Source organism: Hypanus sabinus, chromosome 5 (assembly GCF_030144855.1).
Source record: "Hypanus sabinus isolate sHypSab1 chromosome 5, sHypSab1.hap1, whole genome shotgun sequence".
Taxonomy (NCBI): Eukaryota; Metazoa; Chordata; class Chondrichthyes; order Myliobatiformes; family Dasyatidae; genus Hypanus; species Hypanus sabinus.
The window spans coordinates 99000500-99021725 of record NC_082710.1 but is presented as its reverse complement, the minus strand read 5'-3'; the positions used below and the strand labels follow the sequence as shown (position 1 = coordinate 99021725).

The 21226-nt window shown below is 37.9% G+C and overlaps 1 protein-coding gene across 1 annotated transcript in view; it reads right to left on the bottom strand.

Moving 5' to 3' along the window:
• Window positions 1–21226, bottom strand: part of arhgap15 (Rho GTPase activating protein 15) — a 728119-nt gene that overhangs the window by 168557 nt on the left and 538336 nt on the right. The window contains exon 12 of the mRNA XM_059970253.1: window positions 4124–4201. Coding sequence (XP_059826236.1) covers window positions 4124–4201 — 78 coding nt within the window. The remainder of the gene's footprint in view (window positions 1–4123; window positions 4202–21226) is intronic.

The following is a 21226-nucleotide window of genomic DNA, read 5'->3' as shown; positions in this document are numbered from 1 at the left end:
CTCATTGACTGCAATGGTTTGGAAATTGCACCATCTCGGATCGCAAGACCCTGCAGCAGATAGTGAGGTCAGCTGAGATCATTGGGGTCTCTCTTCCCGCCATTATGGACATTTACACTACACACTGCATCCGCAAAGCAAATAGCATTATGAAGGACCCCACGCACCCCTTCTACAAACTCTTCTCCCTCCTGCCGTCTGGGAAAAGGCACCGAAGCATTTGGGCTGTCACGACCAGACGCTGTAACAGTTTCTTCCCCTAAACTATCAGACTCCTCAGTACCCAGAGCCTTGACTGACACCTTACTGCCCTATTGTCTTGATTATTATTTATTGTAATGCATGCACTGTTTTGTGCACTTTATGCAGTCCTGAGTAGGTCTATAGTCGTGTAATTTTTTTTCTGTGTTGTTTTTTATGTAGTTCAGTCTAGTTTTTGTACTGTGTCATGTAACACCATGGTCCTGAAAAAAGTTGTTTCATTTTTACTATGTACTGTACCAGCAGTTATGGTCAAAATGACAATTAAAAAGTGACTTGACTTGACTTGAATGAAGAAATACTGGTATTTAAGTAAATGTTCTCACAATTCCTACTCTGACAACAATAATGCAGATGATGTAAGGAGGCTATGTGTATGCAATAAATTATAATCTGTTACTTTCCATTGAAGGATAGTGGATGCAGATTTCATAGTAACCCTCAAAATGAGATTTTAAAATAAGCAAAGATAAAGTGTTTGCAGGTGAAAAGGAAAGTACACGATAGTGGAGACAGTTAGATCATTATTCCAAAAAAATACTACATTGACATGATGGGATGAAGATCCTCTTTTTAGACTGTTCTATTTTGTGATTCACTATCATGGAAAAGTATGAATTTTACTTTGTTAACCAAATGGTTGCAGGGATTGAGTAGAAACAATTTATTCAACTGAGGACATACAAACTGAATTACATTTGTTTTAAAATCAATAGGAGTGAGCAAAAGAATATGGCAGATGGGTGCTTCTTTCCTGCAGGCCCATTGGTCCATGAAGTCTGCTGATCTTTTAATCTACTCCTTCCCACCTACATAGCCTTCCATTTTTCTTTTATCCATGTGCCTATTGGAAAGGGACTGTAGCAGGGTTGACAGGAGAGCAACAATGGCCTGAGTTTTGGGGTACAGTTTGAATGGCACAGGATAGATACATCTGAAAAAAGAAGTATTCTAAAGGGAAAATGAGGTAACTGTGGCTGACATGGGAAGTCAAAGACAGCATAAAAGCAAAGGAGAGGGCATACAATATAACAAGTATTGGTGTGAATTTAGGGAATTGGGAAGTTTTCAAAAACCAACAGAAGGCAACTGAAAAGCTATAAGCAGAGAAAAGATGAAATATGAAGAGCAGCTATCTAATAATATATTGAAGGATACCAAAAGGTTTTTCAGATATGTGAGGAATAAAAGAGAGGCAAGAGTAGATATCAGACTGCTGGAAAATAGTGCTGGAGAGGAGATGATGAGTGTCAAAGGAATGGTGGAGGAACTTAATGAGTATTTTACATCAGTCTTCCCCATGGAAGACACCAACAGAATGCGACAAATTTGAGATTGTCAAGGTCAGAAGTGGGTTACAAAGAAGAAGGTACTTGGGAAGATAAAGGATCTGAAGGTAAGTAAATCATCTGGATCACATGGACCACAGCCCAATATTTTGAAACACTTAGCTGAAAGGATTGTGGAGGCATTAGTAATGGTTTTTCAAGAATCACTAGATTCTGGAATGGTTTTGGAGGAATGAAAAATTGCAAATATCACTCCACTGTTGAAGAAGGGAGGGAAGCAGAAGAAAGGAAATTATAGGCCAGATACCTTGACTTCACTGATTGGGAAGATGTTGGAGTCCATTTTCAAGGATGAGGTTTTGGGGTACTTGGAGGCACATTATAAAATAGGCCAAAATCAGCATGGTTTCCTTAAGGGGAAATCTTGCCTGATAAATTTGTTGGAATCCTTTGAGGAAGTAACATGTAAGATCGTCAAAGGGGAGTCAGTAGATGTTGTTGACTTGGATTTTCAAAGGACATTGGCAAGGTGTTTAAAAAGATGAGACGCATGACATTACAGGAAAGATACCGACATGGATAGAGGATTGACTGACTGGCAGAAGACAAAGAGAGAGAATAAAGGTGGGCTATTCTGGTTGGCTGCTGGTGACTAGAGCTGTTTCACTGGGGTCAGTTTTGGGACTGCTTCTTTTCACATTACACGTCAATGATTCGGGCAATGAAATTGATGGCATTGTAGACAGTTTTGTGGATGATATGAAAATAAGTTGAGGGGCAAGTAGTGTTGAGGAAGCAGGGAGTCTGCAGATGGATTTTGACAGATCAGAGGAATGGACAAATAAATGGCAGATGGAATTTAGTGTAGGGAAGTGTATGATCATGCACTTCGGTAGAATGTATAAAGATGTAGACTATTTTCTAAATAGGGAGAAAATTCAAAATTAGAAATGCAAAGGGACTAGGAAGTCCTTGTACATGATATCCTCAAGGTTAATTTACAGCTTGAGTCTGCGGTAAGAAAGGCAAATGCAATGTTAGCAATCATTTCAAGAGGACTAGAATATAAGACCAAAGGTGTAATGCTGAGGCTTTATAAGATATTGGTCTGACAGCACAGAGTATTATGAACAGTTTTGCTCCCTTTATCTAAGAAAAGATATGCTGGCATTAGAGAGATTCCAGAGGAGTAGCATGAGAATCATTCCAAGTATAACCGTGTTAACGTATGAGGAGTGCTTGATTGCGCTGGGCCTGTACTTGCTGAAGTTCAGAAGAATAATGGGGTTCTTAATGAAACCTATTGAATATTGAGAGGTCTGGATATAGTGGATATCAAGAGGATATTTGCTATAATGGTTGAATCTAGGACCAGAGGGCACAGCCTCTGAATGGATAGATGTCCATTTGGAACAGAGATGAGGTGGAATTTCTTTCGCCACAGAGTCGTGGATATGTGGAATTCATTGTCATAGGCATTAAGCCAAGCCCATGAGGTTGGCAGATTCTTGATTAGATTATGGGGAAAAGGCAAGAGAATGGGGTTTAGAGGGATAATAACTCAGACATGATAGGATGGTGAAACAGTCTTGATGGTCTGAATGGCCTAATTCTGCTGCTATTTCTTATGGTCTTCTGGTCTATCTAGAAATTACTATAATGTCCCTAACGTATCTGCTTCTACTACCATTCTTGTCAGTGCATTCCATGCATTTTTTCCTTTCTGTGTAAAGACATGTCTCTGATAATTCCCCTATACAATCCTCCAATCATCTTAAAAGTATGCCCTCTTGGATTGGCCATTACCACCCTGCAGAAATGTACTGGTAATCCACCCTATCTACTGTATGTCTCTTTTCATCTTATACACCTCCATCAAGTTACTTATCATCTTCCATTGCTTTAAAGGGAAAAGGCCTAGCTTCCTCAACCTTTCCTCATTTATGTTAAGTTGTTAACCTGAATTAACTGTGTCAGGTGCCTTGCACAAAGCATAATTATGGATAAAGCAAAATGACAAATCCACACAGCACAAATCAAGGCTTCTAAACATACGTAGATCTATGCAGGTCAAGCAGCAAAATCAAACAGAATTATTTTGTTTAGAGTTGAATACACTTCAGTTCAGAATATTCTGCTGAATGAGATCTGGATATTTCAATCGGACCCAAGCAACTAGCTTTAACAATTCTTAGAGTCTCAAATAGGTGCATATGTGTGACATTTTGAATGTTAACAAGTAAAAAATTTGAAAAACAAACGCCTGATATTGTGAAGAACACCTCATTCACAAAATCTACATGATATTTGCTAGGAATCTACATTAAGAAATGGACAGCCAATGCTATGAACCCAATGCTATAACATATGCCTCAATGTTATAGTGAATCTTATATTCTCAGACAATAATAAAAGATCATTCTGAAGTTTGAAACAATTTCAGAACCATTTATTATGATTAAATTCAACACATTCTCTGGAGCTAGAGAAATGTCAAAGACAAAAGTCGTTGCATTTCTATTTACACAGGTTGATGAGAATAAAGTTGCACATATGTATTAGTCACCACTCACCATGGTCCACGACAAATCGTAATTTCTGTATTGTAGCCAGATTGCCGCTCACTCTGTAAATGCCATCTGCATCCAATCCTGACAAAACAAATATTAATATGTGATTAAATTAAAATTCTACAATATTTTTCCTCCATGCTCCTTGAACTTGGTGGCCTTATTATAGCAATTATGTCTGCCCAAACTTGCTGACTGACATTGCATATACATTTCTAACAGTTCGGTCATCTGTAAATGCATATCTTATAGACTGTTTTGCAGCAACAGACTCACACTGTTAATTTTACCTGACCAAGGAACAGATCCATTATTAAGTAGCATAACCACAAACTCAGTTTTTATTTGAAGCCACACATTTTAAAATACAAGCTACACGTTTGTACAATTTATAGGGATTTCTATTCTTTTGATTATTCCTGCAACATGACGGGAATGACTATGTTTGTCCGTTCCTGGTTACTCCAAGATGGAAGGTGCAGAAATATCTTTTTGACCTTACATAACTGTATTCGAACATCCACAGTGGTGGCAAAAAGGGAACATATCATATTATTGCTGGTTGGCAGAACTACACAATCCATACAGCACTGACTTCAATGGAATGAATTCAGAGGTAAATTTTAATGTACTATAGTGATAATTAAGTGTGATTAATGTGATAATCTTGAGGATGAATTTAAGAAAAACAATTTCATTTCCATACTCAGATCACTCTGCAAATGCACGTTATCCAGATGCATCAGCATTTGGTACAGAAACTGCACTGCACTGGACAGAAGGTCTTGAAAAAAGGTAGTCAAATATGCCTAACACATCACTGGCGCCAGCTATGCACCATCAAGGACATACAATATATCCAGAAAAGGGCCAGTCTCATCCTGAAGTATACCACCCACCCTGCACATGGACCATTTGTTCCACTTCCATCAGGGAGGAGGTTATGTCATATCCATACCAGGACCAACAGAGTCTAAAATAGTTACTTTCTCCAAGCAGTAAAGCTGATCAAAACCTGCACACATTAACTCTACCACTACTGTATTTTAATATTTCCAGTCAGATGTATAGCCTACTCTCATGTTATGAACATACAATCAATCTAAGTATATAAGCGGGCTTATGTATTTATACTTATTCTGTGTTTTTATTAATACTGTATTGTTCTTGATCTTTTGTGGGTTTTTTTGTGCTTAATTGGATCTGGAGTAACAATTATTTTGTTTCCTTTACACTTGTGTACAGAAAATGTCATAAAATAATCTTGAATTAATTTCATATTAGAAATTATTTTACTATTTAAATGCATATTGTTGTTGGTATGCAGGTTACACAAAGTTAAAAAAATCCCTGAGACACATGAGTTATTTTTTAACAGTTTTCAGGCTTCTGAGTACTCTAGATCACTGTAATTTTGTTAAATAAGCTAAAAAAAACAATTTTTATATAAAAATAGTTTTTATATAATTGTTATCCAGGGCCTAATTCTAATATTTGTGAAATATAAAAGCAGGGACAATTGACTGACTTAGCTTTATGCTTCAGTTAACTCTTATGACGGAGTATTAAGTTCATTGCACAAATATTTTCAATGCAAGGTATCCAGTTCAGGGGGTTCCAACCTTTTCATGCCCTGGGCCCTTGCCATTAACCAAGGGACAGTGGAACCCCAGGATAGTTTCTAATTCTTCAGAAATAGAACTTTCAGGACCCAAGTAATGTGTGGCCCATGTTCCAAGCATTGTCCAAAATTTCTGGTCAAAGTAATTTGAATTTATTGAGGAGTTAGAGAACTCTAACATGTGGAAGCCTATGCTTCATACCATCTCTGCTGACAATTAATAAAGTACATCAGAAGCACAAATAACTCATCCTCCGAGAGGACCTCAAACTTGCTGTAGGTTTTGGAATGACCCAGAGAGCTATGTTGGCTGAAGTCAGGTCTTTCTGGTTTGACTCTTGGTGGGGGTCACCCATGCCAAAAAGGTCAAAGGGTAGAGGCCAGACGGAGAGTGGTCCACCCCTCCCAAGTTTAGGGTCTCAGTTCAGGGCTTTCAACACTGACTGGTAACACAAAACAATTACAGAAACAGCAATGAAGAACCCTTCTACATCTGAGTGTGGTGGTATTCCTGGCTCTCCACCCAGAGCTTGCATGACTGACAGTGGTGAAAACTGAGTTACCGACATGATGAAGGAAGCCTTGAACACTACCAGAAATAGAAGACCTTCCTTGCCGTCCTAAACGCCAATGGCATAACAGGCAGTAGGAACATATAACTCATGGCAAACCATCACATTTTTTAATACTTTCCTCTGCAGTGACTTTGGGTACCTGGGGAATTTTACGTTGAGTTCTGGGGCTTACTCGGTATCCGTGTTAATTTTGGAAACCTTCATTTGTTAGAGATTAATGTTGTTGAGAAAATTACTTGCCCCAATTTTAGCTGTTCTATAGTTTTTCATCTCTGTTCTCCAGGTCTCCACAGACGTTGTTATTATGTAATCACATGAGGTGCTTCGATGTTTGTAGCTGAGGTAATTTAGAATCCAAACATGTGGCAATCTGATTTTCCCAAAGTCTTAGCAAAACATTTTTTTAAATGAAAACCAGAAAGCCTGCGATTTAGAAGTGCTCTGAATGATTTTGCTGATCTGGAAATAGAATATAGTCAACCTTTCTCAGACTTTTGTCTTTCCTGCACTGAAAAATCTTGCCAATGATGTGTAATGCTTTCCCATCCTTAACGACATTGTCCTGTTCATGGTTGACCCCCATCTCCAATAATACAGCTGAAATCACAATGTCCCAGTTTGGAGATTTGGAATGTTCTTGCCCATAAAAAAATTTACTGTACTTAGTTACTCCATCTTCTATGTCCAAAGCAGTCCATTTGTCTAAAATTACTGATACCCTTGAACATCCCTCACCATGCTTTTGCTCTATTTATTTAATTTAACTTTTTTATACATATACTTCATATTGTAATTCAGTTTTTATTACAATGTATTGCAATGTACTGCTGCCACATAACAACAAACTTCATGACATTAAACCTGATTAAATCTAATTGTGATTCTGTTCCCTGTTCAAGGATGTAGTTATATACCATCTTCTATATTTAAAGCAGTTGATTTCTCTAAAACTATCGATACCTATTTGAGTATTTTAGTGAATAAACAGTGAAATAGAAACTTGAAGTTCCCATGGTCATCATTTTGCTAAAGACCTCTAATCATTGGGTGCATTGTAACCATTTTGGGGATAATGTGGAATCAGTTGAAGTAAATCAGGAAAACTTGAAGGTTATCCTAAAATATATGTTTGCATATTTTTCATTGACAGTGTACCAATGACAGTAATTTGTATTGGCTTCATCTGATGAGTTACCCAATAAAATGTCAGACCCATTATTTTGTACACTGAAGAAACAAATTGAAAATGGTTGTTTTAAACATGAATTTTTTTTTGTATTTTATTCAGGTATAGATGGTTCCATTTTTTTGCATGTGATTTTGTTGAGAAGCAGAAGAATAACTATGGTGACAAAGAGCTTTCTTGACTAATAGGCTTAATGACTTAATAGACTTAGGTGTTGAGCACAGGATGTCGTAGATGACTACGATTTTATATGTCGGATCCAAGTACAGAGAATGTATTTGAGAAAGGTCTACTGTGCAAAGTAAAAGTCAAAATTCAAAGTACATATAAATTATACAACCTTGAGATTCTTCTGCTCAACAGGCAGCCACAAAACAAGAAACCTGTGAGAACTCAATTTGAAAAAAAGACCAACACCCAATGTGCAGAGCGAAGGGAAAAAAAAAACAAATGCACCAGAATGCAGGGCAATGCATTGAGGGAAGAGTCCTGGTACCTGTCAGCATTAAACTGAAAACACATTTACAAGCATCTGTACTAGATGCAAAAATCAAACACTTTTGATTTCAAGTACTTTTTATCACCTACTTTGAAAGCAGGAAGACACCAAAATAATTAATCAGTTGAAAGAAATCAAAGGTACAACTTAATAAATATTAACCAAAAGAGTAGAAATGACTATCAGATTTCATTCTACGAAACAGGTACCTTTCTTGTACTTTGATTTGATTTTTGCTGTGCTGTTTCCCATTTCGCAACGTGCTGTGAGTTTGAGGTCACAGGTCATTTTCTTAATATATTTATTTCACTGATGTACATAATCTTTTGAACTATAATTACTCAGGAAAACATTAATTATTTAACACCTTGACTTCAGAATGTAGGTCTGTGTTGATTAGTGACTTAAATGAAGATCTTAAGTGACATGAATTTTTGATATCAGTGCTTAAATCGGGAAGTTGTGGACAGCATATGCTGTGAATTTTTGAAGTGAAAATGTTGATTTCCTGTCATTACTGTAACTACAGTTTGTTTACCGAAACAAAGACAAATGTGCTTCTAAAATGTCACAAGCAACAACTAAATTATCATTTGATGGATGCAGATTAATAGCCACCTGACGTCTTGGACCGTAGTTTATTAGTGTCAGTATACAGCTTGTAATCTGTACACAGTCTTAATTGTGCTACTACTGGAGAAGGAGTTGATTAGATGTCTCTCCTAACAGGGAGGGAAAATAGGTGGGAAAAATCATTCTTGGGCTACTATATCCTTTCTCCATTCTGCTAATACTAGATTAGTTACGTTTATTGCTAACACTGTATTCAATCTTGCATACGCATTCAATCACACTTAGTTTGGGAGGATCAAAAGAACCACGATAAAATGGTGGATACAATGATCTTACTGAAATAAAGCCACACCTGGAAATACTTTACAAGCTTAGTATTACCATAATTAACATAAACTTCTTTTTTAAAAAATGAAGTTTTTTTTAGAAATCCTTTGTTTTACTCAATGTGTCTCCCATCCAATCATTTCATGGCTTGGAAATTCCTTCCTGCTTGGAAGGACATGTTGAACATGCAGTACATAACTTTAGCTGCTTCTGCATTAGTTCTACATAAGTTAATTGCTTCAAGCACCTGGAGTTGTGTTGTGCAATAAAAGTCGTGTTGACTTGGAAAATCATACTGAAAGTAAATAAAGAATATGTTTTCAATATTGTTCTATTGTGCAGCGCAGACACACGCATAGAAAAATAGAACATGCAACATAGAACAGTGCAGCACAAGACCTGATTATTCAACCCATGAGGTCTGTGCTGTGCTGGCCATGACACCAATTTGTACTGTACATCTGCTTTCACATAACCTATATACTTCTATGCTCTGTCTGTTTATGCGCCTCCGGGGACCCACCACTCTCCATGTAAAATAAAATACTTACTTTATACCTTTTCATTTTTTCATTGGCTGAGTATTAGTTCTTAACCCATGTGTTATAATTGTGTAACTGTTGATTGAATTTTCTTAACCGAGGAATTTCTGTTATCTCAAGTAGAAAGGTGATAGGTTTTTCAAGTGTGCCTTCTTTTAATTGAATCTCTTGAATCTTTAATTTCTTATCTCTCATCTGCATAGTGCCTGTATCTTTGTTTAAAATACACAGTAGTGAAGAATCAATGAATCAAAATTTCTTGCTCATTCTTGAACTCCTAAAAGGACCCAGGGATTGAAATTTACTGAGATACAATACTGCTTACACATGGTCTTTATCCTTCTATTCCCCCATTGTTTATGTGCCTTCAGGCACATACCACTCTTCATGTAAAATAAAAAAAAACTTACTTCAAAAGCTCCTTTATGCTTTGATAGATTTAAGCCTTAAATCTATGCCCTCTAGTATTTGCCATTTCTGTCCTGGCAAAAAAGCCACTACCTATGGCTCTCATAAGTTAATACTTTTCCATCAAGTTGGCTCTCAGTTTCCAGTGTTCCAGGCAAAAGTAATCTGAGTTTGTACCACTTCTTCTTATAGTTAAAATTCTATAATCCAGTCAACATCCTGATGAACCTCTTTGACACCTTGTCCAAAAATCACATCCTTCCTATACTGATGTGACAGACCTGTAGACAGTATTTCAAATGTGGCCTAACCAAAGTTTTATCCAACTGCACCATAGCATCCGGACTTTAATATACTGTACAGCACACCGGCCAATGAACACAAGTACACCATACGCCACTATATCAACCTATCTATCTGTGTTTCCAATTTCAGAGAACTATGGTCTTGTATTTCAAGATCACTCTGTACATCCATGCTTCTGAACATCCTGCCATTGACTGTATACTTTCCTCTTGCATTTGACCTGCCAAAGTTCAAACCTTGTATTTGTCTGGATTAAACTCCATCTGCAAGTTACTTACCTATATTTCCAACTCAGCAACCTCCTGATAAGTCCTTTGTCAACCTTCCTTACAGTCCATAACCCCATCAATGTTTATGTTACCTGCCAATTTACTAATCCACTCACCTGCATTTTCATCTTAATCATTTATATGTATCACATACAACAAAGGCCTCAGAATTTATCTCTGTGGAACACCAGTATGCCACAGCGAATATGAATAACACAGCCTCCACACACCTCTCAAATACCCTCTGTCTTAAAATGGCCAAGCCAATTTTGAATTCAATCTGCCAAGTAACTGCAGAAAACAGGTATCTTCATCTCCTGGATCAGACTAAAACAAAGGACCTTGTTGAATATATCAATTGCTATATGGTAGAATAGTGAGATCCTTTTGATTATATTTCTGGAGCCAATGATAACATCATCCATTTGTATAGTATCTCTGGTGCAGTAATAATATCCTGACAGTACAGATCACAAACAAGAGAAAATTTGTGGCTGCTGGAAATCCAAGCAACACACACGCTGAAGGAACTTAGCAGGCCAGGCAGCATCTATGGAAAAGAGTATAGTCTATGTTTCAGGCCAAGATCCTTCATCAGGACAGAAGAAAAAAAAGATAAGAAGCCAGTACTTGGTGGGCACAGTACATGATATCATAGGAAAAGGGGCAGACTATTCTATCCAATTGAAATATTCAATCAATGATTTAGAATTTTACTTATCTTTACCCTGGCCTCGTTCTGAATCACTTACTATCTTATTGATAAAAACATAATTGGGTTTTCAACTAGGATATCTCAACAAAGTGAAATTTTCCATTATTTCAGCTTCTACAGATTTCTGGGGAGGGGTGATGACACTTGTAAAGTTGAGACTTCCATATTAAGTCTTAATACTGATCATGAAATACCTCTACATGTAATGTAGTCAGGGCATTAATAATTGCAACTGATTCTCAGACGCATCCTAGATGCACTAGGACACATCATCAGTGATGTAACCTGGCGTCATCGGGTATTTCGGGTCTTTCAGCATCAGACGCTGTTGCCCAGGTGACCCAACCAGGGTTGATCAGACCCTGGCTTGTGTCCCAGCAGCATTAGTCCATGGGTCACACTGCTTAATTCATAGCCATCTGGAGGCTTGCTCAGCAGCCTCTCTGATAGTTCTGATAGCTCTTTTCTTTGCAACCCCTATAATGCCAAGAAGAGAACCGATTCTGCACAGTGAGCAGCCAGCAAAACCTCTACACCCCAGCTCTGCAGGCTCAAACAAATGCCCTCCACCCCTCTCCCTGGCACTGCTCTACTACATCCTGATATTTAAAAGTTCAGGGTAAATTTATTTTCAAAGTACATGTATGTCACTATATACAACCCTGAGATTAATTTTCTTGTGGGTATACTCAGCAAATCTATAGAATAATACTAAATCAGGATCAATAAACAATCAACCAGAGGGCAGAAGACAACAAACTGTGCAAATACAAGTAAATGAATAGCAAAAATAAGGAGAACATCAGATATCGAGATTATAGAGTCCTTAAACTGAGATAATTGGTTGTAGGAATATTTCAATAATGGGGCAAGTGAGTGTAGTTATCACCTTTTATTCAAGAACCTGATTGTTAAGGGATAGCATCTGTTGTTGAACCTGGTAGTGTAGGTCCTGAAGCTTTGGTACTTTCTACCTGATGGTAGCAGTGAGAAGAGAGCTTGGCCTGGGGGGTATGGATCTCTGATGATGGATGCTGCTTCCCTATGGCAGGGTTTCATGTAGATATGATCATATAGATTGTAGTTTCATGTAGAATGGATTTCTTATGTTCAAATGCTTCCCCAATCTGGTCTTCCCAAGGAGCTGTCAATTCTACCATGATCACCTCTGAGGTTTTCGACAAAATGATCATGTCAGGTCTTTGGGATGATGATCCTGTTATGCCTGTGGCCCCTCCCCCCTCCTTTTAGAGAATCACAAGATCGCTATTAATTCAGGTCAGGAGAGAGAGACGTTTGGAATGTCCTGGCCCTCAGCGATACAAAGCCACGGAACAGGTCATTGTCTCTTGGAGACGGAATTGTGTATTGAGTACTGTACTTCATGGAAGCCCTCAGGGAATGATCAGAGGGGGTTGGTTGAGGGATTGCATCATCCCGACCTGACTGACATCTGAGACCCTGTGAGTCAGGATAAAAGAGGGTCTGGGGAACAGCCCCTGGACACACACCAGGAGAAACGCTAGAAGTCCCGTGGCAGCGTTTAATAGTGACAGCCAGGGGAGGACCCACGTGTGTCCTTTCCCGTTGCCCCAGGATTGAGGCCCTACCACAGAAGGTGGCTTAGCTAAGGAAGAGATCACCACCGACGCCATTTCGAAGGATCGACATCATAAAACAGAAAACCAGGCAAGTTCTAAACCTCCGTCTCTCTCTCTCCAACCAAAAGCTGCAGCCTGAATGAACTAAAGTAACTTTTATATTTCCATCGGACAATATATTATCCCCTAGACAACGATAGAGCTATTTCTTATTGATTATTATTATACCCGCGCTTTTAGATTTAGTATTGACGACGTATATTATCTGTAAGTTTGCATTGATATTATTTTTGTGTATTTTTATCAATAAATACTGTTAAAAATAGTACCATCAGACTTCAACGGACCTCTCTATCTTTGCTGGTAAGTCACCCAGTTATGGGGTACGTAACAATGCGATGAAGTCGGGGAACTTTAATTGCTTGCCAAGATTGACTTTCAGTTGCCAGTTAGACACAATGGCCAGCAAACCTGCTGGTGATCTTCACTTGCAACTAACAAAACTCTGTTATTCAGTTGTATTTCAAGTTAACCAATGATCTGCCCTTTCCAGATGCAGCTCTTCTCATGATTTGTTTGTACATGATTTTCTTTAAAGAAAAGGTTTTTGCTTTACTAAGCAGTATTTTTAGCCTCCCCGATTTTATATGGACTAGCAGTCTGCTAATTTAGATTTCCTCCATTTATATAAATCCCCAACAAAACAGCACAGCCTCTCTCAAAATGATGGATAAATATTTAATATGTTTTCAATGTAATAATATTCTCCCCTAAAAGGGGGCAACTAAAAATAATTAAGTTGTGAGTTTGCATTTTTATTAGGTACTCTAATAGTGTGGGAAGTGCAGTTGTGTTTTCTGGCACATATACAGAGCATGGTTTGGAAGCTACAGACCTTAATTTTTCATGTAGTTCAATACTTCCTAAGATGCTTTGACTTGGTCACAGCACTGTAGCTGTGAGAGCAAATTATTCAAGGCAGGAAAGCAATAGAATCAGTAGAAGTGAAGAAGAAATTGTGTCTCTGCAAACAGGGAGTGAATTTAAGATTGAAGCTAATAGTTTGAAGAAAGAGCCAGATAATTTGTTTAATTCCTTATTGGTAGAATTAGACTGGTTCATACATCAGATTTCAATGGTTATTGAGCCTCATGGCCCTCACAGAAAGTTGTGAGGTATGTCTTTTTTCCACTCCCATTTATAATTACTGAATGCAGCACAGACCCATTTGATTATCGGCTGTGTTTATTAAAAGGAAGAGAAACATTTATCACCATGTCCATATTAGATCAGCTATTTTAAAATTAATACATTTTTCCATGTTGCTCTGATAGGAAACAGCTTGTATTATTAAGAACCAGCAAGCAAATCAATGCTACTTCACATTTAGGACAGCAATCTTCCCTTCTAGAGTGGGATAGAATGCCACTGCATCATAAGCACAGAAACAAAATGGTTCTAGCTCTCATATTGATAATTGTATTAAGTGCTGAGTTTGTGGTCTTAGTGATGGAAATGCTGATCTAACTTGCTCATCATTGTAGAATTAGAATTGATTTATTATTATCACATGTACTGAGATACAGTGATCTTTTGGCCACTCAGATCAGATTATTACCCAGTGCATTCAGGTAAAACAAGGTAAAATAGTAATAATGCAGAATAACGTGCAGTGCAAGTAAATAACAAGGGCAAAACCATAATGAAGTAGGTTGTAAATAATGAAGGTAGATTGTTCTGTTAGGAGTTACTTTATTGTACTGGGGAGCCATTTAATAGGCTTAACAATGGGATATAAGCAGTCCTGGAGCCTGCTGGAATGTGTTTTCAGGCTTTTGTGTCTTCTGTAACCCATACACAAAGTGCTGGAGGATCTCAGCAGGTCAGGCAGCGCCTATGAAAATGAATAAGCAGTTGACATTCCAGGCCAAGACCCTTCTTCAGGACTCTTCAGCCTGATGGAAGAGGGGAGAAGAGAGAGTGTCTAGGTGTGTAGAGTTATTGATTATGCTGGCTGCTTCACTGAGGCAGCGAGAAGGACAGACACAATTCATGGAGGAGAGGCTAGTTTCTGTGTTGTACTGACCTATGTCCACAACTCTGTTCAGTTTCTTGCAGTCATATGCAGTGCAGTCATTATAAATCCAGACAGGATGTTTTCATTGGAGCATGGATAAAAACTAGTGAGTGTCAATAGGGACTTGCCAAAGTACTTTACCTTCCTGAGGAGGTAGAGGCATTGATGAACTTTCTTGGCCAAGGCACTTGAAGCTCTCAATCCTCAGAACCTTGGTGCAGTTGATGTAGACAGGAGCGTGTAAAAACTTCCCCCTTTCCTGAATTGAATGACCAATTACTTTGTTTTATTGACACTGAGGAAATGCTATTCTCACTACCTGTGAACTGACTGAATCTTACCAACTTACGCCATTCTCAAACAAAAGCAGAAGTGCTGGAAGAACTTAGCCAGTCAGGCGGCATCTGTGGGGAGACAAGCTAGTTCACATTTTGGGTCAGAAAAGGTAAATGTGAGGAAAAGGTGAACATAAAGAAAAGGCCATAGAATGTAGGTCCAAGGAGAGGACGTATTCTGCATAATCAGGCCTATGGTGGGGAGTTAACAGGAAATTTAAATTCATGCTAAATTAATCTCACAGTTTCAGTGTCTAAAGTCAGATATCAATAGCATTCCATGTCACCTTGAGGAATAAGACCAAATTCAAAACTGAATATAAACTTCAAATGGTTTTAATATTTGGAAGTCGTATTCTAAAAGCCGGTAGTGATGATGCAGGAAATTAACTCCCTTGATACACTCTGTAATACAAGGGGCCTGATAAACTTCTCTCTTAACTTCTGTACAAATGAAGACCAGGCTATGTGTCTGAATAAAACCATGCACAATTGTTTATTTTAGATGACCACCAAAACTACATTTCAATTGTAGAATTTAAAATATGCAATCTGTATCTTTTTCCAATGGATTTATATGACAGAGATTCTCTCATACAGTTTGATGATCTTATCCTTCACACCAACCAGTCTCATTTAAATCCATCTATAGCATATAAAACATTCCTATACATTGAAGAAATGCTCTTGAAAAGTTACTTCCTCAGATGTGATGAACTGGTTTGTAAAGTCATGGGCAGTGACCTTATTAATAATATGTAAAATAATTTTTAACATTTCCAACATAATCATCCACCATTTTAAGACAGAGAATTAATTTGTGTTCAAAACATTATCCTGATGAATAAATAGCCACATTGATCAGCTTTACTAAAGGTCTTCTGTCCTCCACTCCCTCACATCCATGTTCACCTTTTTGCCCATCTACACTAATCTCATTTGTCTGCATAAATGTCCTCCCAATTCAAGAGATGATCTGAATGGCCCAGAAGCATAACAGCTGTACTGCACTTCACCATCTCCATTGGAAGTGAGTTCCATAAATGAACCACTCTTTGTGTAAAAAACCTTCCCCTCAAATCCCCTCAGCAACCTTTGCTCCAGGGACAACAAACCCAGCTATCCACTCTCTCTGCCTAACCAATATCTTGGTGAATCTGTTCTATACTCTGTCCTGTGCAACTCCATCCTTCCTATCGTGTGACTCAGTATAGCTAACCAGTGTTTTGTAAAGTTGCCACTAACATCCAACATTTATATTCTATGCCCAGACCGAAGCAAGCATGCTATTTGCATTTTCTACCTTACCTATGGTGCTGCTAACAGAGAACTATGGAATTGAACTCCAAGGTTCCCCTGAAGATCAACATTCCATAATGATTTACCATTTATTGCATATACCAAATCCCTACCTATGTTCTCAAAATGCATTATCTCCCATTGCTTGGGATTAAATTCTATCTGCCAATGATCCACAAAACTTTTCACCTGACTTTGATCCTGCTGTAGCCTTAAATAACCTTCCTCACTATCCGCAAAACCACCAACCTTCAGGTCATCTGCAGACTTACTGATCATGCTCCAATATTCTTTTCCATATATATCACAAACAACAAGGATCACAGCACCAATCCCAGTGGTACACCACTGGCCAAGGACTTCCAATTAACAGACAACTTCCACCACTCCCCTCTGCCTCCTATCACTGAGCCGATTTTGGATCCAGTCAGCCAGCTTGCCTTAGGTACCACGTGCCTTAACCTTCAAGACCAGCTGACCATGGAGCACATTATAAAATCCTTATAGATAATGCCTATTGCCATGTCCTCATCAGTAACCTAAAAAAAAAACTCAAAGTGAGGGAGGATATTTGATAATTCCTGATAAACCCTGCAATTTCAAATGTCCTGCAGGATTTCTTTTTTCATTAAATATCCCAACAGCTGACACAAGGCTCACCAGCCTGTAGTTACCTGGCTTATCCTTGCTATTCTTCTTAAATAAAGCAACACAATAAGCAACCCTCCAGTATTTTGGCACTGATTTGTATCTAAAGAAGATGTAACATTTTCAATCATTTCCAAAGCTTCCATAACATCCTTCCTTGCTTTCCATAACAACCTGGGATAGATCTCATCTGGTTGTGTGGATTTATCATCTCATATGCATATCTTATACCTCCTCCTTCTTAATATTGTCTACCTCCTGCTTTTCCACATAGCTCGCCTGGAAATAATTATGTTTCCCATCCTTCTCCTTTATGAATACAAATGAGAAATGTTAGTTTAGGACCTTGCTTACATCATTTGACTTCATTCCAGATGACCCTTTTTCTTCCTATGGAGACTCACTTCTTCCCAGGTTATCTTGCTCCTCACCTATTGTTTTAACTACCCTTCATCTTGGTGCATTCAGATGATGTATTCCCTCATACACTATATAGAAATAATAACTATAATCTATTAAAATGTGCTATGAATGGTTTAAGATTCTTAACACAAGCAGCCAGATACAATGCATAGCTTAAATCTGTATTGTGACCAGGGAAGATTAATTCTCAATTTCATGTTCATGCTTTGTAGATTGTCTTTAAACCTCATTCACTTTAATGGTTTAAAGTATTGAGCAACTTCTTTATTTTGTTTTATTGAGATACAGCATGGAGTAGGCCCGTCCAGCCCTTTGAGCCCTGCTACCCAACAATCATCAATTTAATCCTAGTCTAGTCACGGGACAATTTACAATGGCCAATTACCCTATCAACCAGTACCTCTTTGGATTGTGGGAGGAAACCTGAGCACCCAGAGGAAATCCACGGGGTCATAGGGCAAATGTACAAACTCCTTACAGGCAACACCAATGGGAATTGAACCCTGGTGGCCTGTACTGTAAAGCATTGTGTGAACCAGTGCACTATTGTTCCACCTATCTGAAATTCAAAAGTAAAACACATTATATTTTAATTGTCCATTCTATGATAAATATGTAAGTTTTCCTCAAAAATTGTAAATGTCCATATTGATATATATTTCTTTTAATTGGTTACAGATATCAAATGACATAAGGAATTTACAGTGTATTCTTGACAGTTATTTAAGCTCTCTCCTGAATCTATATTGATCAGAAACACAGTTCTGAATTCAAATTGCGTATGATTTAAAGGATCATTTTGTTATAATCCTTTGTTTGGTTTGTGTCCACTATCAAGATGCAAGCTTGTTTTTGGTATTTGAAGAGACATGTATTGATCAATTGAGCGTTCCTTAGTGACTGTGGCAAAATTAGGTTTGATATGTCTTTTAACCCAGTCATTTTACAAAGGAGACGAGCAAGTCTGAGGAAGGCCTGTTGGGGAAAGATTTAGTTCCAAGTGGGATTTGTAGTTAATGAGTGCACCCTGACTCGAGCAAGTAACTGAGACAAAGCGTAATGTGGGATGGAAGTATTCCACTGTGTTGCTTGTCACAGCTTAACAGGACTAGCGATCGATTGGAGTAAAGAGTCCAGCTTTTGCATCGGGCACTTTTGGTAATGCAATCAATCACTCTAATCATTTAAATTTTAATTCCCCCTGTGGCCCTTAAACAATATTAGACACAAGCATTCTTTTTAGTCAGCAATGCCAGAATGGTAAAAGGGGAAAAAAAACGGTACTCTCTTATAGTTTGAGATTTTTGCTGCTCATTCACCCAGGATATTGATGATGGGGAAAATGTTGTTCTGACTCTTTCCCTTATTTGAAAGTCAAGATGTTTACCAAAACTAGCACTCTTATATCATGAGCAAGGAAAAAGCAAGATAGATATTAGACCTCAGGATAGTTTTGAAGTTCTCCTTGAATTAATTAACAATGTTCTGAGAATTCCAGAAGAAAAGTTTTAGTACATCAAAACATTGGTTTTTTTTTTACATTGAAGTTGTCATTTGGGGGTTGATGATTGTGCTGCCCTGCTTTTCTTTTTTGCTATCATGGCTACCCGGAGAAGAAGAATTTCAGAGATGGTAAATGAACCTTATGACCTTATATAATGTGTTCAGTAAAGCCATTTTTAATTAAAATGAAGGTTGATGTAAATATGATCAATCTGTATTAGCATGTGATGGAAATCTAATGAAAGTAATGGTCAGCTCTATTTTTTTCTTTCAGGATATTTCATTAAAAATCCTTAGTTTGTTTTTTGTTGTATGTAATATTGTCAAGAATGATGCTTATAGAGCATGTCATAATTTAGCAGACAAGCAATCTACTTGAGAAAAATCTAAAAAGAGTCATTAAGAATGACCCTTGGTTTTTCTTTGATAAAGTTAGTGGAACTAAAGGGAAAGGAAAGCAACAGATTTGTTTTGTTATGAAGAAAATTAATGTTTTTTTTCTTTAACTCCAACAATTAACCATTTTAGTCACTAATTCTCTATTTCCCATCATTAGGTCAAGCTCGTGCTTTTTTATATGTCTAGTCTTTTTACCAAGTTATATATTGTCACTTGTGCGGCAAATTAGAGATATGCCTCCACCAGAGGAAATGTAAGGCATTCCTTACTTCCGCTAGCCTGCAGGTCATCCTTGGACAAGGTGTAGCACCTGCTTAGCTCCCCAAACAGGGTCATGTGAAGCCACGGGGGCAGGTGGTGGATGGTCGTATGAACAAGTGGTGCATATCGCAAGTACTGGTTATGCAACCACTGACGCCAGGCAGACAATCTCTGAAGAGTATTGATAATGGCTGGGATCACACATCTTGTAAAGGTACTGTCCATAAGAAGGCAATGGCAAACCACTTCTGTAGAAAAATTTGCCAAGAGTAATCATGGTCATGGGACCATGATCGCCCACGTTATACAACATGGCACATTATGATGATGATGATGATGATGATTATGGCCACTATTGTTCCTATCAAATCAGTGAGCAGTTAAATTTGACTCCTTTTAAAAGTAGACATGTGCATTATGATAATAACTTTTTTCTCATTGAGTGGAAGGAAGCCAATTCCATACTGCCTGAACATTTCAATGGGCTGTCTTTCCAACAGTTCTCTCTGGGTTTTTCATCAGCTGCAATCCTCAGTGAGGAACAAATTCTGTCATTAAGTCATACTGCATGGAATCAGGTACTTCTGTCCACCAAGACTGTGCTGGCCATCAAGTACCAATATATCCTACATCTAACTACAGTACAGTGCAAAAGTCTTAACTGCATGTACAAATATCTGTAAAGCAAATATGCTTTCAAAATAATGAAATAAAATGTTTCTAAATATCAAAAAAATTACTATAAAGAACAGTAAACAGGAAAAAGCTGAATTTAATTAATATTTAGCACCACCACTTTTTGCCTTTAAAAATGTCAGTTCTCTTAGGTACACTGTCAGATAGCTTTATAAGAAATTTGGCTAGAAGTTTGTTCTAAGCATCTCGCAGAAGTTGCCGTACTTCTGAGGCAGACTTTGGCTGTCTCACTTGTTTCTGGTTTTCCATGTAATTTCTGACAGCCCAGATGATGTTGAGATCAGGGCTCTATGGAGGCCATATTATCTGAAACCATATAAAAGATCTAGGACACCTAAGACTTTTGATTAGTACTGTATATCCTGTTTATTTTCCCACACATTGGCTTAGATTCTATGATCTGCACTGAAATTAGAGGCAATTTACACTGGGCAATTAATCTATCAAACTGTATATTTTTGGGATGTGTTGGGAAACTCTAGCATCTGGAGGAACTTCTATAGTCACAGTAAGAAGATGTACAGTCCACACATGCAGAGCCAGAAGTCAGGATTGAACCCTGGTCACTGCATCAGTGGGACAATGACTGCATCACTTTGCTCTCCTTCCTCTGAGTAGCGATATGCACAATCTTGAAAAATGCCCTGCTCTCAGAAGCCTGGTCTCCCTGTTAGATGATTGAAATCCATCCTCACTTAGAGAAGGTCTCTACTAGCTGCTGAATAAAATATGCATGCAGGGCTCTATATGTTGACTGTTCCAACAGAAAAATTATATTGTTTTCGGAATTGATTAAAAATGTATACAGACATAAATAGACTCACACACTCAGATCTGCTACAG